The sequence below is a fragment of the Centruroides sculpturatus genome, unplaced genomic scaffold (assembly GCF_000671375.1).
Source record: "Centruroides sculpturatus isolate CEXI.00-Female unplaced genomic scaffold, Cexi_2.0 scaffold750, whole genome shotgun sequence".
In the NCBI taxonomy this organism is placed as follows: domain Eukaryota; kingdom Metazoa; phylum Arthropoda; class Arachnida; order Scorpiones; family Buthidae; genus Centruroides; species Centruroides sculpturatus.
Genome location: NW_019384899.1, coordinates 303,039 through 320,725, shown reverse-complemented (window position 1 = coordinate 320,725; position 17,687 = coordinate 303,039). Strand labels below are relative to the sequence as shown.

At 28.6% G+C, this 17,687-nt stretch overlaps 1 protein-coding gene across 1 annotated transcript; it reads left to right on the top strand.

Moving 5' to 3' along the window:
* The first annotated feature begins 2,853 nt into the window (after window positions 1-2,853).
* On the top strand, window positions 2,854-16,194 carry LOC111631450 (vesicle transport protein SFT2A-like). Its single transcript, XM_023375699.1, has 6 exons — window positions 2,854-2,900; window positions 2,996-3,054; window positions 3,138-3,219; window positions 6,414-6,449; window positions 9,131-9,219; window positions 12,793-16,194. Exons 2-6 carry the CDS (start codon window positions 3,041-3,043, stop codon window positions 12,830-12,832), a joined length of 261 nt encoding a protein of 86 aa, XP_023231467.1. The 5' UTR covers window positions 2,854-2,900; window positions 2,996-3,040; the 3' UTR covers window positions 12,833-16,194.
* The last annotated feature ends 1,493 nt before the right edge of the window (window positions 16,195-17,687 follow it).

Below are 17,687 nucleotides of genomic sequence, written 5' to 3'. Positions count from 1 at the left end.
TTGAAAGTCCTCCCAGGATGCACCATAATAGATATTGCTTGTTCTGTGTTGCCTTACCCTGTCAAATAAAAAGTTGGCATGTGCTTGTATTTACACAATTAGAATTAATAAACATACAGCCTGATTTTAAATTGAAATATAATTCTTTCAGTGGAGAAAAGTTGGTTTGGTGTTTTTATTCTGCATTCTTCAATTTCTGTCCATGTCATGGTATGCTCTTTCATATATTCCTTTTGCAAGGTAAGAAATATGATTAAAATTTATTTTAAAACTTTTTATAACCCCATTATATACAATAGAACCTGATTATCTGAGGCAAACCTGTGAGTGAATATACTACGTTTCTTATTACTACAATTCATAAAAGAAAATATAAAACAATAACATTTACAAAGAATAAAAAGAAATATGTACAAAGATGTGTGTACAAAAAATATACAATTTATACTTGTATTATAATAGCAAGAATATAGTTCAATTGAAAAATAACTAATTTCAGTAATTGAGGAGCTTGAAAAACAGCATTTCCATAAAAACTACAAAAAATCAGTTATTACAAATTTGGATTTGTACATCATCAACCATTAAGGAAAGCTTTTTCTGTTGTGATTGAAACAATTATGGCTTGGCAGAAGCCAAAAACATTTTTTCAATAAAGTAAAGAGTTTTGATTTTCTTAAATAAGCAGTTTCATAAACTTAGACAATAGTCTTATCTGATTCAAATATTAATTTTTCAAGGGTATAATTCAGTGCCATGGTACTGTACATGAAACCATTGAAAGTACATAGTTAACAAGAAATAACAATCTAAATATTAATTTAGATGATATGATTTTGCAGTGTCTATACATGCATGGCTATACATGGCTAGCCTTTTAATAACATTTTAAATATATTTATTAATTGTAAGCTTCTGATCAAATGTTACTTCAAGTGTCATTTTGCAAACAGAATCTCAGTTACAATTGACTGCTTAGAAATAAAACAACCTGAGTAGATGGGATTTTTCAATAAGAAAAAGCAAACTGTAGTAGTTTTTACTTTCCCAGATGTTACATATAACAGAGGGAAAGTATAGCAGTAAAAAAAATGACTTTTCCAGATTTTTATATTTTTGGAGTCATGACCTTGAAACATTGAGAAAAAACTTTTAGGTTTTTCTTCTGTATGTATGTATGTATGTATGATTGAGTGTGTGGGGGGGATTATTTTGTTCACCCACTTTAAAGCTTAGTAACACCTGTGCTTTTTTGTTGAAAATATCTTAAATTTTTCAAGGAGGTTCATGTACTAGGAGGATTGATGCTATTAAATTTTGATGGTTAAAGGTTAAGAGGGGAGTCGTGTTATATCTCAAGTGGGATCAGTAATGAAGATTTTACTTGTTATTAGCATTTACAATTTTTTATAAAATTGATCCATACCCTCAAAATGAAGCTGTTTGCCTTTTGTAATAATTAATTGTATAAAAAGTTGTTTTTAATAAAATATCATAACAGACTGTGCCATACACAGTTTTAAATGTTGTTGATGAAAAATTAAATAACTCATTGCTGGATTTTTTCTATATTTACTGCAGTTTTAATCTTTCCAGAGAACTGACTAACGATTTAATGCTTTTGTAATACATCAGTATCAGAATATATTAATTTTAAATCATCAGTAAAAGCTAACAGTAAATATTCAAAAGAGGAAATAATTTTATTAATAAATATACAGGAAAAAATGCTTACAGGAATAACATAGGTCTCTTTGTTAAGAAGACTAAATTTGAAACATGAGAAAATCACTTATAGAGATAATTTTCTCCTTTTGAGAAAGTATAAATCCAATAATGAATTGTTGAATTGATCTTAAAGTCATCATTAAGAAAGGCCATAATAATAGAAAGAATCACAAAATTGAATACCCAAGTGAGGTCAAGTATATACACTGTACCAAACAGTATAAACACTGGTGTCTCAATATAAAACAGTCTTCAGGGTCTGAACAATTCAACCATATTGTAAGGAAGAACCCTTTTGTCCACATGTATGAATGACCCATGTCAAACAAATACTAAATTTACCATTTATTAACTTGCCATTCACTCTATTCAGACATCCTATCATTTATTTCATTCTGGCTTTGATAAATTCAAGATGGATAATAAATTTGGTCGCCATGCTGTTCACATTGTATGCAGGTTCATCCTCTATTGAAGCATGATGTATTGATAGTATATGCAAATTCAAGATTATTTTGCTTTATATTAACATTTATAATGAGATAAGATTAAAACTTAGATAATATTTTAATGAACAAATGAGGTGTCTTCAAGTAAAAATCAAATAAATTGAATACAAATGTTCAGAATAACTTTTTTAAAAATACAAAAAATTATTTCAAATCTGTTTTCACAATGCTTGATGAAATATTGTTCCTACTTCACAATAATCATACATTTATAACATTGTAAAACTAAACCAGAAAATAAAGAACTCTAGTAAAATAATTATAATTTTTCTTGCAATCTTTTGATGAATCTAGATGATGATGATGATGATGATGATAAAAATAATTCTAGGATAATATTAATTATGCAATATTAAAGAATTATACAATAATAATAATAATAAAATATTAATAGATGACCAAAGTAGTTGTCATTAATTTAATAATGAATTTCAATATTAGATGACTTATTTTTATTCCAGTAAGAATCTCACCTGAAAATTATTTTTAAAAGTGTTCATAATAATTAAATTATTTGAACAATGACTTAATTTAAGAATTTTTGAATGCCAGAAACTTAAAAATTTATTTTATGAATAATTGATCCATATTTTGTTATGTACAGTACATAATATAAAACACAATATTTCTGTTACTTTCATCTATAATTTATATATTATTCAAGTAAATGATACATTAATCTATTTTTCTTTCTTATTTAAAGATTTTTCTGCATCATTATACTTTTATATTTATGATTTGTTTTTCTTTTCGTTTAGTTATTTATCAAGTTTTATTACTTCAAAAATAAATTCCCAGATTCGATGACAATAAACATGTTAGTTTGAAATGCTTTATTTTTCTATATTTTAAACTTAAAGAAAATAATGTTATACAAAAGTAATTTTGTTTCAATTATAGCACTTGTTTCCTTATGGGGCCTGTAAGCCAGTGCAAGAAAATGTTTGCTCCGACTCGCTTTTTAGCAACAATTACATCTTTGGTATGCTTATGCTTAAAAATTAACTATTTATAAGTTTCTGTATATAAAATATATATAAAACTTTTCTATATACAAGTATAAATATATAGAAAAGTTTAACTAAAAAAGTTAAACTTTTTCAAGTTTAACTTTAAAAAATTTTAACTTGAAATTTGAAGTATAAAAAATACTTCAAATTTCAAGTTTTGCAACATTTAAATTATGAGAAAAATGAAAAATATCAATTACTCTATCAATTAATCAAATATCAATTAATAATATATTTTTTAAAATATCAATTCAGTTAAACTAAACTTTGTAAAAATATGATAAAACCTCTAACCTTAAAATTCTATCTTTCTGGAATCCCTTCTTAAGTTGAACTAGATTTTTAGTGAACATTCTATATAATATAATGTATTTTTCAAAATGAACAAAATGAACAAAATTTCACATATCTCAACTCTTTCCTTAAGTTTAACTAGTCAAACTTGGCAGGTGCCAACCAACCCATTAAGTTCTGAAAATCCTTTTGGTGCATTGCCTGGTAAAGTGGCCTTACTACAGATGGATAAGCAATTCAATGATATATCCCATTTCATTTGAAATGAACTATGTCATTGACTCTTGTATATCCAGCTGTACGGTTACCTCTTTCCCAGGCAATGCACCATTTGTTCATGAGCAAGATTACCAGTTAGTGAAAAAATCCACCATATCTAGTGGGAATATCGAAATTTGACATAACATATTGTGCAAAATTTGATTTTTTGAATAAATTCAATGTAGCAAAGAGGGGTAATTTTGTTATATATCTAAATTTATGATATTTATTTAAATCATTATTATAACCTTATATATTGTTTTAATATTGATTCAAATAAATATCATGGACTTAAATACAAGGTCTTCCAAAAAGAATGCTATCATTTTAAATTACTGTAACTATGTCAATTATTATCTGAGAAGTATGTGTTGTACACCAGTCAATAAAGTAACTGTTTGAGTTTCATCTACTGTCTACATTCAAACATCTTTTTACCTTTAACTATGCTTAGTCACCATTTTGTTTATAGCACTTTCCAGAGGTAGCAGACAAAAAGACATTTGTATGCAGATGGTAGATGAAATTCAGACAGTTACTCTTTTAATTGATGTACATACATGCATACAGCAAATAATTAACATAATTATTGTCATTTGAAATTCTTTTTGGCAGATCCTCTATATCATCTATATCAGAGTTACATCCCTTATTCTACTGTTTTGTGTTTTGTGTTTGAATAAAAAATCTTCTATTTTTCATATACCTCCATATATAGACCTCTCCATAACTCAAACTGACCAGTTTTTGGTCTCAAAATATGAGATTGAGGTTTTACTGTATTAAAGTTATACTGGACAATTTGTTATTTAATGCATTAACCATTAGAATGATATAGCACTATGGATAAGCATCTGTGATGATAAATTTAATGTATTTGATTTCCTCTTCTTCTCATTTCAATTGTTAGGAATAAGCATAAGATTGTTTGAGAGAACAAATCACACAGGAACACATGACAGAGATAGAGGCTTTATTAATTCTGGAGGATAATCATTTCAGACATTATGTCTCTCATAGGTGCTCTTTATTTTACATTAATCTGGTTATGAAAACATTATAAAATTTAAGTTAGTGTTTAAAATATACATAAAGTTACAATGAACATAATATTACTCAGATGACAGAACTTACATGGAGTTTTTAAAGTGGAAACTGGATAAATAATAATAATAAAATATGTAAGTAAATTGTAAATTAAGTAAAATATAAAAAGTTTTAAATAAAAATATTAATAAAATGGAAGTATCCATTTTATTAATATCATACTAACTCCAGATGGATGTTACAGTATAATATAACAGAAGTGCCAATATTCAAATTCATAAAAGAATGAATTTGAACACTCGCACTGTCATTGATGAGATCTGGCAACCACTACTATAGCTCTGAGAAGAGTCCATTAAAAATAACCCTCCTCTCCCATCTTGCTATATTACACTGTAACATCTATCCAGAGTTTATATAGCCATACAGTTATTGCCACACTCGTTTTAGCATTTTAATAAGTTTCATTCCTTTAAGAATATACAAAATTCCTTTTATATTTTATAGTTTAATAGTATTTTATTACACTCTCTCCTTTTATAATTTATGTGTATTTCTTTTAGTAATAATTTTTTTCTGTTTACTTGACTTACAATTTTAATAGATTTTATTTCTTTTTAGATACAAGTTTCCTTATATCAACCTTAAATATTTGTTATTTTAATAGAATTTTACCATACTAACATAACTAATGAAATCCTCCAATGATATTCTATTTCTCCAATGACTTCAGATATTTGATAAGCTCATTTTATAAGACTAACTAGTTTGTACAAGAGATCCTACAAAAGAACAACACTGATCATTTGTGAAAACTTATTTTCTATTAAATTATGATTTCTGAAGAATAAAAATAAGTGTACATAAACTAAAAACCCTGAATATGAAAATTAATTTATTCTGAAAATTGTGTGGTTACAAAATGAACAATGCACCAAAATAAATTAAAGAAATCATATTTGAGTAATCTCATTAGCATTATTATTTATCCAGTTGCCACTTTTGAAACCCTATGTAACTCCTGTCATCTGGATAATATTATGTTCATTGTAACTTTATGCATATTTTTAATTCTCACTTAAATTTTGTAATGCTTTCAGAACCAGATTAATATAAAATAAAGAGGACCAATGAGAGACATACCATCTGAAATGATTATCCTCCAGAATTAATAAAGCTCTATCTCTGTTGTATGTTCCTGTCCTATAAATTTAGTTATCAGATAATTTAGAAAAATGATAATGATGGTGGATTTAAACCCTCAACTCTCATTTGAATAGAAGTTAGTAATTAAATCCATTTGGTCAAAAGAGATTGATGTGTAGATGCATTGCCAATTGTCATAAATATCATAAGTTGGAATTACTCTGAACATAATTAATATATACCATGTGGTAACTTCTAGGCACAATATCTGGTAAATCCATATTCTTAAATAGCAGTGGTATAGTTATAATATATCAACAATTTGGTTATAAATGAAATTAAACTTTTATAAAACTGTTTGTTCATTCTTATTATAATACAAAGCAAAGAAATTAAGAGGATAAATTTTTCTTATTAGGTATTTATAGGATTAACTTTATGTTCAGCATTTTGGGTAAGTATTTTCTTACAATTTATTCAAATAAAAGTACAATTTCTAATAAAATATGTATGCATAACTATTAATATTACTTGGAATATATGTTGCAGATAATATGCTATATTTATTTATTAACATTTTTAGTAAAATATGAAGTTACAGATGATATTAGAAACAGATCATTTTCGATATTCTATAATGGTTGATAGGCTTATGATAATAATGAATGATTAAATAATTGCATTCAAATTCCAGTTTAATAATAATAAATTTCAAAATTTAGCTAAATTTATTATTATTCTGTAAACAATTAGACATTTAATTAATATAACTATAGTATTTTTGATGATATCAATCAATATACTCTTGTATTATAATTCTAGCAACTGTTTCCATTCTGTCTCTCAATTTTGACTAATTGCACCTTCTAAAGTTTTTAATGATATAAATTCATGCTTTTTTATTTTGGATACTAAAAATAGTTTTGACTTCTCTGCAGTTTTAACACCAATCCAATCATCAGGACCAAATATAAATTTCTTCTTTGTCTTTGATTCAGTGATTCCAAAATCCATTACTTAGGACAGTGGTTCTCAACCGGGGGTACATGTACCCCTAGGGGTACTAGCGTAAATCAAAGGGGTACATCTAACTTTCATTATAAAATGGCGTATGTTAATCAATTTGCTGTAAATTATTAACACAAGAAACAAGAAACGAAAAAACTTGCTTTAAAATATTCCAGTGTGAATACTGATTTCCCTTTTAACAGTCTAAACAATTTGTTTATCCACTTGATTTGTCTGTCTATTTGTGCCATTAGTGCTGAGTGAAACTGTAGTCTAGTAAAATTATGGTTTAATTGAGCATTAATATTTCTCAATAAGATTGGGGCTTTTCGTGTTTTGACTGGACTACTGGTATTAGGAATAACGAAGCCTGGATCATATCACCACCATGCAATGCATGTCACTGCATGCACACATTACTTGATATTTAGCAAATTTGTACATTACATTTGTTACAAAAATTGAAAGATTCATGTATTGTTCTGCATGTTATAAATTCACAGCCATTACTTTCAAGGTCAGTACACAATTATAATCTCTATTTAACAACGTGGGAGCCAAATTTTGAAAAAATTGCTGAAGATTTATCGCAACAAATATCCCATTAAATTTTGTTAGAAATTATTGTAGAATAATTTAAATTTTTTTTAATTATAATTATTTATTTTTAGGAAATGTAATTTATGCATGTATTGAAATGGCTTCTGTGATTTTATATAATATACTTATCAAATAATAATAAATAAATGTATGTACCTGATTAAATTTATTATTATTTATGTAAAATAAGTAATTCACTTTTAGTTATAGTTAGAGTTTTTTTTTATGGTGCTCAGTTATAAGGACTGTATACATCTAATGCAGTAATTGTAAAATTTACATACAGAAATATAAGGGGTACTTGAGAAACAACTAATGGGCTAATGGAGTACATCAACAAAAAAGGTTGAGAACCACTGACTTAGGAGATAACTATGACCAAATACAAAGAATTTGTGATCTATAAGCTCTGCTGCCATTTCTTCATCTTTTACAAAGCTTTAAAACGGATAGGCTAATTTTGATGTTCAGATTGTTGTATGGGCAAAAATTGCAATAAATGATAATGTGTGAATTATTAGTGAAACATTTAAAGCAGCATGCACATAAACAGAATATAATTTCTTGAAAATATTGTACCTCATCCCACATTTACATGTACCACATGTACTACTGTATATGTACACAATTACCAGTATTGTCATTCAAACAGTGAATTCCCAGATTGTAAGTATACTTAACTTGTTCTGTAGCTCACTATAAAACAAACTTGGGAAATGGCAATGCTTTTCTAAATCAAAGGTAAAGCATTGGCAGATGAAAGTGTTTATGTATTTTTATTAGTAAGTGTTCACCATTACAGGCTAAAAATGCAGAGGAATTTCCTTTTAGTAGTAGCTTTAATCTTTGCATCATCTGGATTGAAATCAATATGTTTTAATGAATCACATAGCTGGCATGTATTTTTTGCAGGGGATTTGAAGTGCAAATTAATATGCTTTGTATCATATTTTTTCAACTTAAAGAAAAATGTATTATCAGTTTTCTCATACTCTTCTACACAGAGCATGTAATTTTGTACTTATGGTCAGATTTGACTATACATAGTCTGTTTGGTGTATCTGATTAAGTGTAATGGCTTGTAACATGGAAATGATTATGTTCTGTTATTTCTGTCACCTCTATTTTATTACTGTTTCCTTATGTTCCTGCCATCAATAATAGCTGATGTCAGAGCTTTTACATCATCTACATAATTCTTGCAATTACTTCTTGCTAGTTATTTGTTTACAAGTTCTGTTGTTGGCTATTCTCATCTCCCTTAAATATTAGACAAAACTATTGAATATTAGTAACATCAAAATCATATGGAAAAATTTATTTTTATTGCCTCTACATAAAATCATATATTAAACAGAAATGTTTTAACATATGCATTGAAAGTCCTCCCAGGATGCACCATAATAGATATTGCTTGTTCTGTGTTGCCTTACCCTGTCAAATAAAAAGTCGGCATGTGCTTGTATTTACACAATTAGAATTAATAAACATACAGCCTGATTTTAAATTGAAATATAATTCTTTCAGTGGAGAAAAGTTGGTTTGGTGTTTTTATTCTGCATTCTTCAATTTCTGTCCATGTCATGGTATGCTCTTTCATATATTCCTTTTGCAAGGTAAGAAATATGATTAAAATTTATTTTAAAACTTTTTATAACCCCATTATATACAATAGAACCTGATTATCTGAGGCAAACCTGTGAGTGAATATACTACGTTTCTTATACTGTTAATCATGACCCACATATCCTACAGTGGGGGCCCCATACCAGGATCATTGGTGAGCACACCCCTCCCCACTCAAATAAGAGACCTTAGTGGTGTGAGGCGAGGGACCTAACCTCTTGGCCCCACAGCTGCTTTGGGATTTGATAAGGCAGTTAAATGACAAAAAAATATTATTTTCATTCACAAATTAAGCATGCATTTACAAAAACATAGATTAGATTTATTAGAGACAATAGAGGAATTACACCAACAAATTTTACAATGACGAACACAACATTAAAAACAAAAACAAAATAGGAACCAGTACAAGAACTGAAAGAATGACAGAAATTGAAAAACAAAGCACATCAACAAGACAAAACTCAAGAAACTATTGATTTAATTATTTTGCAGTAAATTTTCTGGCTTTTGCCAAAGCAAATTTTTCTGTCACATCACTAAAATTTGTTTATTTAGCTAAATCATTTTCAATGCACAAAATTGCTAGGTTATTTAGTCACTCCTGACCAGTTGAGTTTCTTTGCCATGTCTTCAGTGAATATTCCAGATTACTGAAAGATCTGTAATTGTTATTATTGTTATTTGAATAATTACTGATAATCTTAGTGACAAAAGAGAAAATTATCAAAATGGCAAAAAGTCACAGAACAATTGCCATAATTGTAAACAGAAAAATTTTGATAAGTTTTTTCAGCTTTCCTCGTGACTCAGAAAGATCATTTTTATACTCTTACTAGCTGCAAGGACCTGCTTCGCTGGGTTTTTATTTGTTCGTACATTTGTATGTAATATAGTTTTTTTTATATATATAAAAGACTGTTTTTCTAAGTAATCTAGAATCTAGCTGCAAGGACCTGCTTTGCTGGGTTTTTAAAAAGTAACAATAGTGAAGATTAAGATAATTACATTATAGCCAATCTTACCCGTTTTCACAGAATGCAAGAATTAGGTCCCCCATTTCTAATTAGAGATCTGGTCCCGATTCTATTTCTGAATGTCTCCTGTTCACGTCAAGTCAAATGAACTATTTTCAACGTTTCTGGAACGTTTACAATCGTTCTATAATCGAACCAATATTCGAATTTTATGTTCGAATTTAATTCGAACAAATTCGAACAAAACATTCGAAATAGAAAGCCACTTTCAACCACTTTCAGCCTCATATCTCCCGCACCCTTATAGCTATCAAGACACAACCACCCTATGCATGAATGGAGACTTGGTGCTACCACCACATACCAACACCATTCACGTGCGATGTGTAGTTTTGGCGGAAAAGTGAAATATAGGGACATACATGTCCATTTTTACATATATATATAGATGATTGTTATATTAAGTTAATAATAACAGCTTAGAATATTAATTAAACTATGTCAAGAATTAAATATTCCAATTAAATTGAACTCAATATTCCACAAGAAAATCCAAGCAAAACAAAAAATACAAGCTGGCCATATTCATACCTGGTCCGGTCAGTCACTATCATGTGGGGGCCATGATGTTAATTCATAAAAGAAAGTTTAAAATGATATAACATGTATTACAAAATTATTTATTTCTCATTTGTTACTTTTTAACTTCAGCATGAGACAAATAATATATATGTATAAAAATTTAATCGTAATAATACACGTTTTTATTCTTAAAACTATTGTAGTTATTACAGTATAATAAATGATGTAAAAAATTGTTGTTGTTGTATAAAATTAAATTCACTAAAATAAAATTGATATCCCATGTAAGTCTTTTACATTTATAATTTTTAATCCAAAACAGTTGTAGCCATCTACATTAATGACATCCATTTTTAATATTTTTTTCACTTTTTTTTTTTTTTTGTATTTTAAGTTGTTTTGGATCTAAGTTTGTTGTAACTGTTGGAGGGAATCAATTGTCAAAATGCATTTCCTATTGTACTTATGAGAACCAAAAACTTGAATAATTTATTTATCTGTGGTATCGATCCACATTACCTCAGATAATTGGGATTTTATTGTATTTAGAATTTAACTTAAAATATTATTTTTAAGTTAGTTTAATAAACATTTTTTATCATAATCTGACCTAATGAACCATCAATCATAATCTGATCATCTTTAACTTACAAAAAATAGAATAAATAGAATTAAATTATTCAAATTTGTTCTTAATTTTAAACATTTTGCTCTAAACAAATAAGAATCTTCATTTTAGTAAATTATTATTTAGAAGAAAATTTATGAAACTGAAACTAACAGCATCCAGCATGTACTTTTCAAACAAACAAATAGTTTGGGCCAACTCGATTGGCCATCATTTGATAATTTCTTTCTATACTTGGAACTAGTCTAGAAAATTGGCTTTAAGTCAGCATTATATGCATTCTTATTTGAGTATGCTTGAAAAATATTTTTATATATTATGTAATGATACCAATACAATGGCTGCATTTGGCAGACTCAACCATAGTAGTAGCTAGTACATACCAATCATGTATGTACTAGTAATCAAGTGTGATGCTAAGAGAGACTCGATATGTTTGAAACTGTAACTGCTATGAAGAGCATTTGGCAGAAAAATACTCAACTATTCCATGAGAGTTGAATCTGCCAAATGCAACCAATGATTATTTAACAATTCTTTTTGTATTATGAGTCTGGCAGTGGCTTAAGTTAGTCAAAAACTTTTCTTCATTTGAAAAATACATGACGGACATTAAAGGTTTAGTTTCGTCCAGTTATTGCTTGTCTATTCAAAAATCTTGAATAATTTACTCCTTACATTAATGAAAGTTTATTCCACCTCAATTGATTGTAAGATTATAATCAGACAATCTTTGGTTAAAGATTTCTGTAATATGAATCCTACTTATTCCAAGCTGCTTGAAGTTATTTCACCATTATAAAGTCTAAGTAAATGAATGTTAATGACAAGTTCATATGGCACTGAACAAAATATGATAGTACAGTATTTTGTATAAGCACATTGCAAATGACAACATTCTATTCCAATGACAATTGCAATTTTCTACATAACATACTAGAACCAAAGAATAAACATGTTTATGATAGCAGTTTAAAGAATTCTATAATTGCTATAGTGTCTTACTATCATTAGTGACTTTATGTAGATTTGTAACGTAACAGGTTTACACTGTATTCTGGTTATAAATTCACAATGTCACTAATCATAGCAATTTAAAGAATTCAATCATTGCATAGGGCATTGTTATCATTACTGACATTGCTTATGAATCCATAAACTTGTTTACACCATAATAATAATTTCAACTGAGATTTTAATTTAAAAAATTATTAACACATAGGGTGGCCCAAAAGTCAGTTATTCAAACAACTTCTTGTTGTTTTACATACAGTTATAAATTTTTAGAATATTGATTAACTTTTGGGCCATCCTGTACTGAGATGTTTTTTGACTATATGATGATTATTATATCAAACAAAATTTTATCTTTACAGGGAAGGTGTCGTCAAATGCTGCCAAATATGTATTATATAAAAATTGCTACTAAACAATTAAGCTATGGGAAATCATTATCAATATAATTCAACCTATCTAAAGTTTATCAAGTGTCTGTTTCGGACCATTAATTAAAAAAGCACTATTTGATAATGTTAAATAAATTGGTTAAGATAAAATAGATGCATGTTTGTATCATTTAATAGATCACTATATTGAAGTAATCATCAAATGAGAGCAAAGCAGAATGGGTCCTAACAGTGGTGCATTAGTTTCATGGGACCCTGTGTACAGTGTTGACTTCAGACGTCTTTTGAGAGAATCTCCAATAGTCTTGTTCATTTTTTTAAATTAGCCCCTGGAGGGTTAAGTTCTCCTTTGCACCAGTGCACCCCATCAACAATTTAGGGTCCCTAGGTATGGTGCCAAATTTGAATCTCAATATTCTCATTACAGTGAGTTTATAAAAGATTATACTATGGGCAAAAAGGGTCCCAAACCAATGTGCCATTGGGACCTAAAACAAACCAAAATTGTTCATGAAAACTGCAATATGATTTAAAAGGAGCAAAGCATGTTTTTCAGACTATTTAATATCAAATATGATTCACAAACTAAAACATAAGTATAATTTTCTCCCAGGGATAAGCAAAAATTTAAATATTTGATTTTCTCACAGGAATGACCAGGATCTCACATACAAAATTTTTATTAAAATAGACCTAACATTAATTTCTTTAAAATGTAACTGCAGAATGGTCCTCAGTCCACTAAAAGAATTTTGCATTTGTCTTTGTTTTCTTGTCTTAACTAAATACAAGCAATAAATTAAGAACATGATTTAGAATATTTTATTGGGCTGCAATTTTTTATTATATATAGTTTATTTAGAGTCTAGATAAAAACATTGCACCAGGCTCTATCTTGTATTCAGTTACAATGTAGAACAAACAAGTGTGCAAAAGTACATTATTTGGTAATGGATGTAACCACCATGCACCCTTGATCTTTCTTTCTTATGGAACAAAACCCTACAAAAGACTACAACTTTAATTTATGTTTAAACCATGTTGCTGTCTCTGAAAATTAGTACGAAATGTTTTTGGTTAAAATACTCAAAAGGGGAATCTGCTGGACATCAACAACAAATGGGGAAAACTGTATGGTATGGACTTTTCTGCATGGCTGCCTTGTGTGTACTCAAGACAGCCAACAGCATGCATGGATTTTTCTTCTGAAGGGTTACATATTTTGAAAGCTAAAACATTTCCTAATAAAAACACCATTCATTTATAACAAAACTCCAGTGTTTTTAACAAAATGCTTTAGTTTTCAAAACATGCATGCTATCTTTCATAGGAGTTGAGATATGATTTGGTCCCAAGACAAGCAGTTGGGAGCACATGGCAACTTAATTCAATTATTGGTACTTTGATTACAAGGGAAAAAAAAATACTTTAAAATCTTGTGCCGACAAGCAATATGGCAAAGGCTTGTTCTGGGAACAAAAGTTCAAATTTAGGTTAGCTCAAATTTTCTCCTCAGTCAACCCGGTTATGTCAGAATCTATCCCTCACCACTCGATCACCCTTTATTATGGTGATGGGCATGGGTAAAAGATTATCTTAATCTCAATTGGCAGAGTAAAATAAAAAAGCATCTGTTTACAGGTTTTTTTAAAACATACTTTATACTCAGCCATCATTGCAGTTTCAAAGAAGTTTTTACCTATCCACATTTACTGTTCAAAGGTGAAAGATTCTATCCAGCTGGTGTTGTTAATGTTTCGAAACTCTGCAGAAGGAGAAGGATGACACACATACACGAAAAAACAATATTCTTTCACAATCAAAAGTATAATTTCCAAAAATTAAATAGATGGAAGCCCAAGAAAATCTTTTAAAAATGGTTTAGCTCATTATTGCAATCACACTTAAAATTTAAATTACAAATAAATTGGCCTTGCTGCCTTCTACATTATTCCAAGTCTTAACCTTCTGTTTGAGTTCCAAATGAATTGGCCAATATTTGGCTGAATATTCGGTGGTCAGAAAGGCAAGAATATCTAGTATTCAGCAATAATGACATTAAGTGATTATTTGCTATTCGATTCATCCCTAATTGATACAATCGACTGAAAATTTATACATTTGGAATTATTGGCTTAGTACATATTGTAATTCCCATATTTAGAGTAATATCACATTTGGCAATACAGTATTAGTAAATATATTTTGTTAAATGTACTTTAAAATAGTATTAGAAAAATATTCCAAGAACATAAATATTACAAATCATTTTTTAGCCCAAGTTTTCTAGCAATTTCTGATATGTATATATGTTTATAAATATGAAATTAATTAATTATATTAATTTCATATTTATTAATTATAAGCTATATTAATTAACCAGTTGTAAACAAGAAGACATTTAATGAAAGAAAATAGGATATTGCTCTGTAGTTAATTTACAATCTGCCAATTTTTTTATATCCATTTTTTTGCAAACTCATGCTGGGATCTTTTTGCCAAATCTATTTTTAGCTTCAGCACCTCATAATTAGCTGCATCTACTGTTTCACCTCTTGCTTGGAAATGAACCAATAGCAGTCTGCAAGTTCCAAAAGATAGTCATCATCACTTTTCCAGCAGGGGGTTGAATTTGAATTTCTTGTAAACTGGTAAAGGTTTGTACTTCTGTAGAATTGAATCATGTTTTGATTTTGGTTGGAAACAGTGCACCTGTGACGATTCCATACAATGTGTAAGGTCCCCCGCTCAATGTACCAACTCCGTTTCCCCGAGACATAAGCCACCCACAGCTGCTTTTATATCATGTAGAATCCACTGAAATACCAGTTGGTTATGCATTATCATGTATGCCATCCCATGGAACACAAGTATAGCTGTAATGTCAGCAACCTTTATGCAGCAGTCAGCTCTAATCACATTTTCTGCTTTTGTCAAATTTTTGGTGTTGAAATAACCCCAACATGCCCATGGGTTTCATCACCAGACTCAGCTTTATCATCAATACTGCTATGGCCATTTTCATATTTTTCTACTCGCTAAGACGACTGTATCATGAGAAAGGACCAGTTTCCTTATGAATATTCTTTACTGCACTACCTTTTCCCCACAGAAACCAAACAGCAACACATTTTTTCAACATCTTTACCATCTAACAACTGATGACATGGTATTAAATGTGAAATCAAGAGCAAGCCATTGTTACTGAAAATTTGTTTATTTTTTCTCTCTATCATCAAATGTGATATTTTATATATTGAATAAATTCATCCATTTAAATGTCACAATAAATTTTAATAATATAAATTTTACAAAAATAGAAATACACAAATATGGGAAAGAAGAATGGATACCAACACTAATACAGAATTAAAATAAAATTTAACAGTCAATACAAGTAGGAACTTCAAATTTTTTTTAGAAATGAAAACTGAAATTGATTTGAAAAAAATACAAAATTTGGCAAGTACTGTAAAATTTTTGTAACAAATTATTTACATTCTCTCTTCTTTTTTAAAATGAAAATCCTCCTTCTGGTGGTCCGTCATTAGAGAATTGAAAGTTACCACAGACATCGGTCTGAGGAAGCAATTCATCACTGGTATCATCCTAAATTAAGAAATTTGTAAAATGTAAATATTTGTAAAAATAGAATAAAAAAGAAGTTATCTTTTAATTAAGCTAAAATTGTTCTTAAATTCAAAAAATAAAGTTTTAGTTATGGATATGATGAAAGTTTACAATAAGCAGACTATTGTACTTTTTAATTAATCAGATTTTCAGGATGCACTTATTAATAACATTTATTTATTTATATACACTACTTAAGTTATCAGTCAATGAAATTTGAATTTCCACAAAATATTAAAGGACTTTTAAAGTAATTATATATTAAACTTGGATTTCTATAATAATAAATCTTCATTTGATATTTGCCTAGGCTTTTTTTTCATATAGTAGTACCAGGACAAACTTCTGGCATTTCTTTCTTCAGTTAACTACTGTACTGAGGACAAATAATGATTAAAATCAATCAATATTTAAGACATTCACTAACAGAATGAATGCATGTAATCAACTACATACTGAAGACAATGGTGCAAAAATGCCTATCTAAAGAAATAAAACTGATTATCATTAATTGATACACTTTGGGACATGCTAATTCTTATAACATTAGACAACTGATTAGACAACAATATCTGCAATTATTAATACAATAAGCAAATTCTACTATATATTTACACATATATAGGTCACACTGTTCTACCCAAAATTTTATGTCCAACATTAGGGTGCAGTCTATACTCAAGATAAAAATTTTAAATTGTTTTAAAATTATTCTTAAGTAATTTATTATCATTAACTGTCTTTACATACAGTACCTTAAGACTTTGTAGCGAGATTATTTGAAGGTTTTAGACNTCTACCCTTAAAGGAAAGGCGTCGTCAACTACAAATACATAGGGCATACTTCTACTACTGTTTCTGACTTTACTTTCAACAGGAATGTTTAACTTATTGTTTTCAAGTTTTTCAAAAAACTTGGTGTTTTTTAGAACACCTCCGTCTGAAACTCTACCATTGGTACCAAAATCACACATGATGAATTGATATTTTGCATCCACAATAGCCATTAAAACCATGCTGTGTCTTCCTTTGTAATTATAAAATTCTGATCCACTTCCACTTGGAGGAATAATGTTGATATGCTTTCCATCCATTGCTCCAAGGCAATGCGGGAAATTCCATTTTTCTTCAAAAAGCTTCGCTATATTCATCCATTCTCTTTCTGTTTGTGGAAACTAAAAAAGAAAAGAAAAATGAATAAATAACTTTATTTTTTAAATTAAGTGGATGAAAAT

Coding starts and splice junctions, on each gene's coding strand:
- LOC111631450 (XM_023375699.1), top strand. Junction 6,450..9,130: donor CTTTATGTTCAGCATTTTGG/GTAAGTATTTTC, acceptor TAATTCTTTCAG/TGGAGAAAAGTTGGTTTGGT. Junction 9,220..12,792: donor TCATATATTCCTTTTGCAAG/GTAAGAAATATG, acceptor TTATCTTTACAG/GGAAGGTGTCGTCAAATGCT.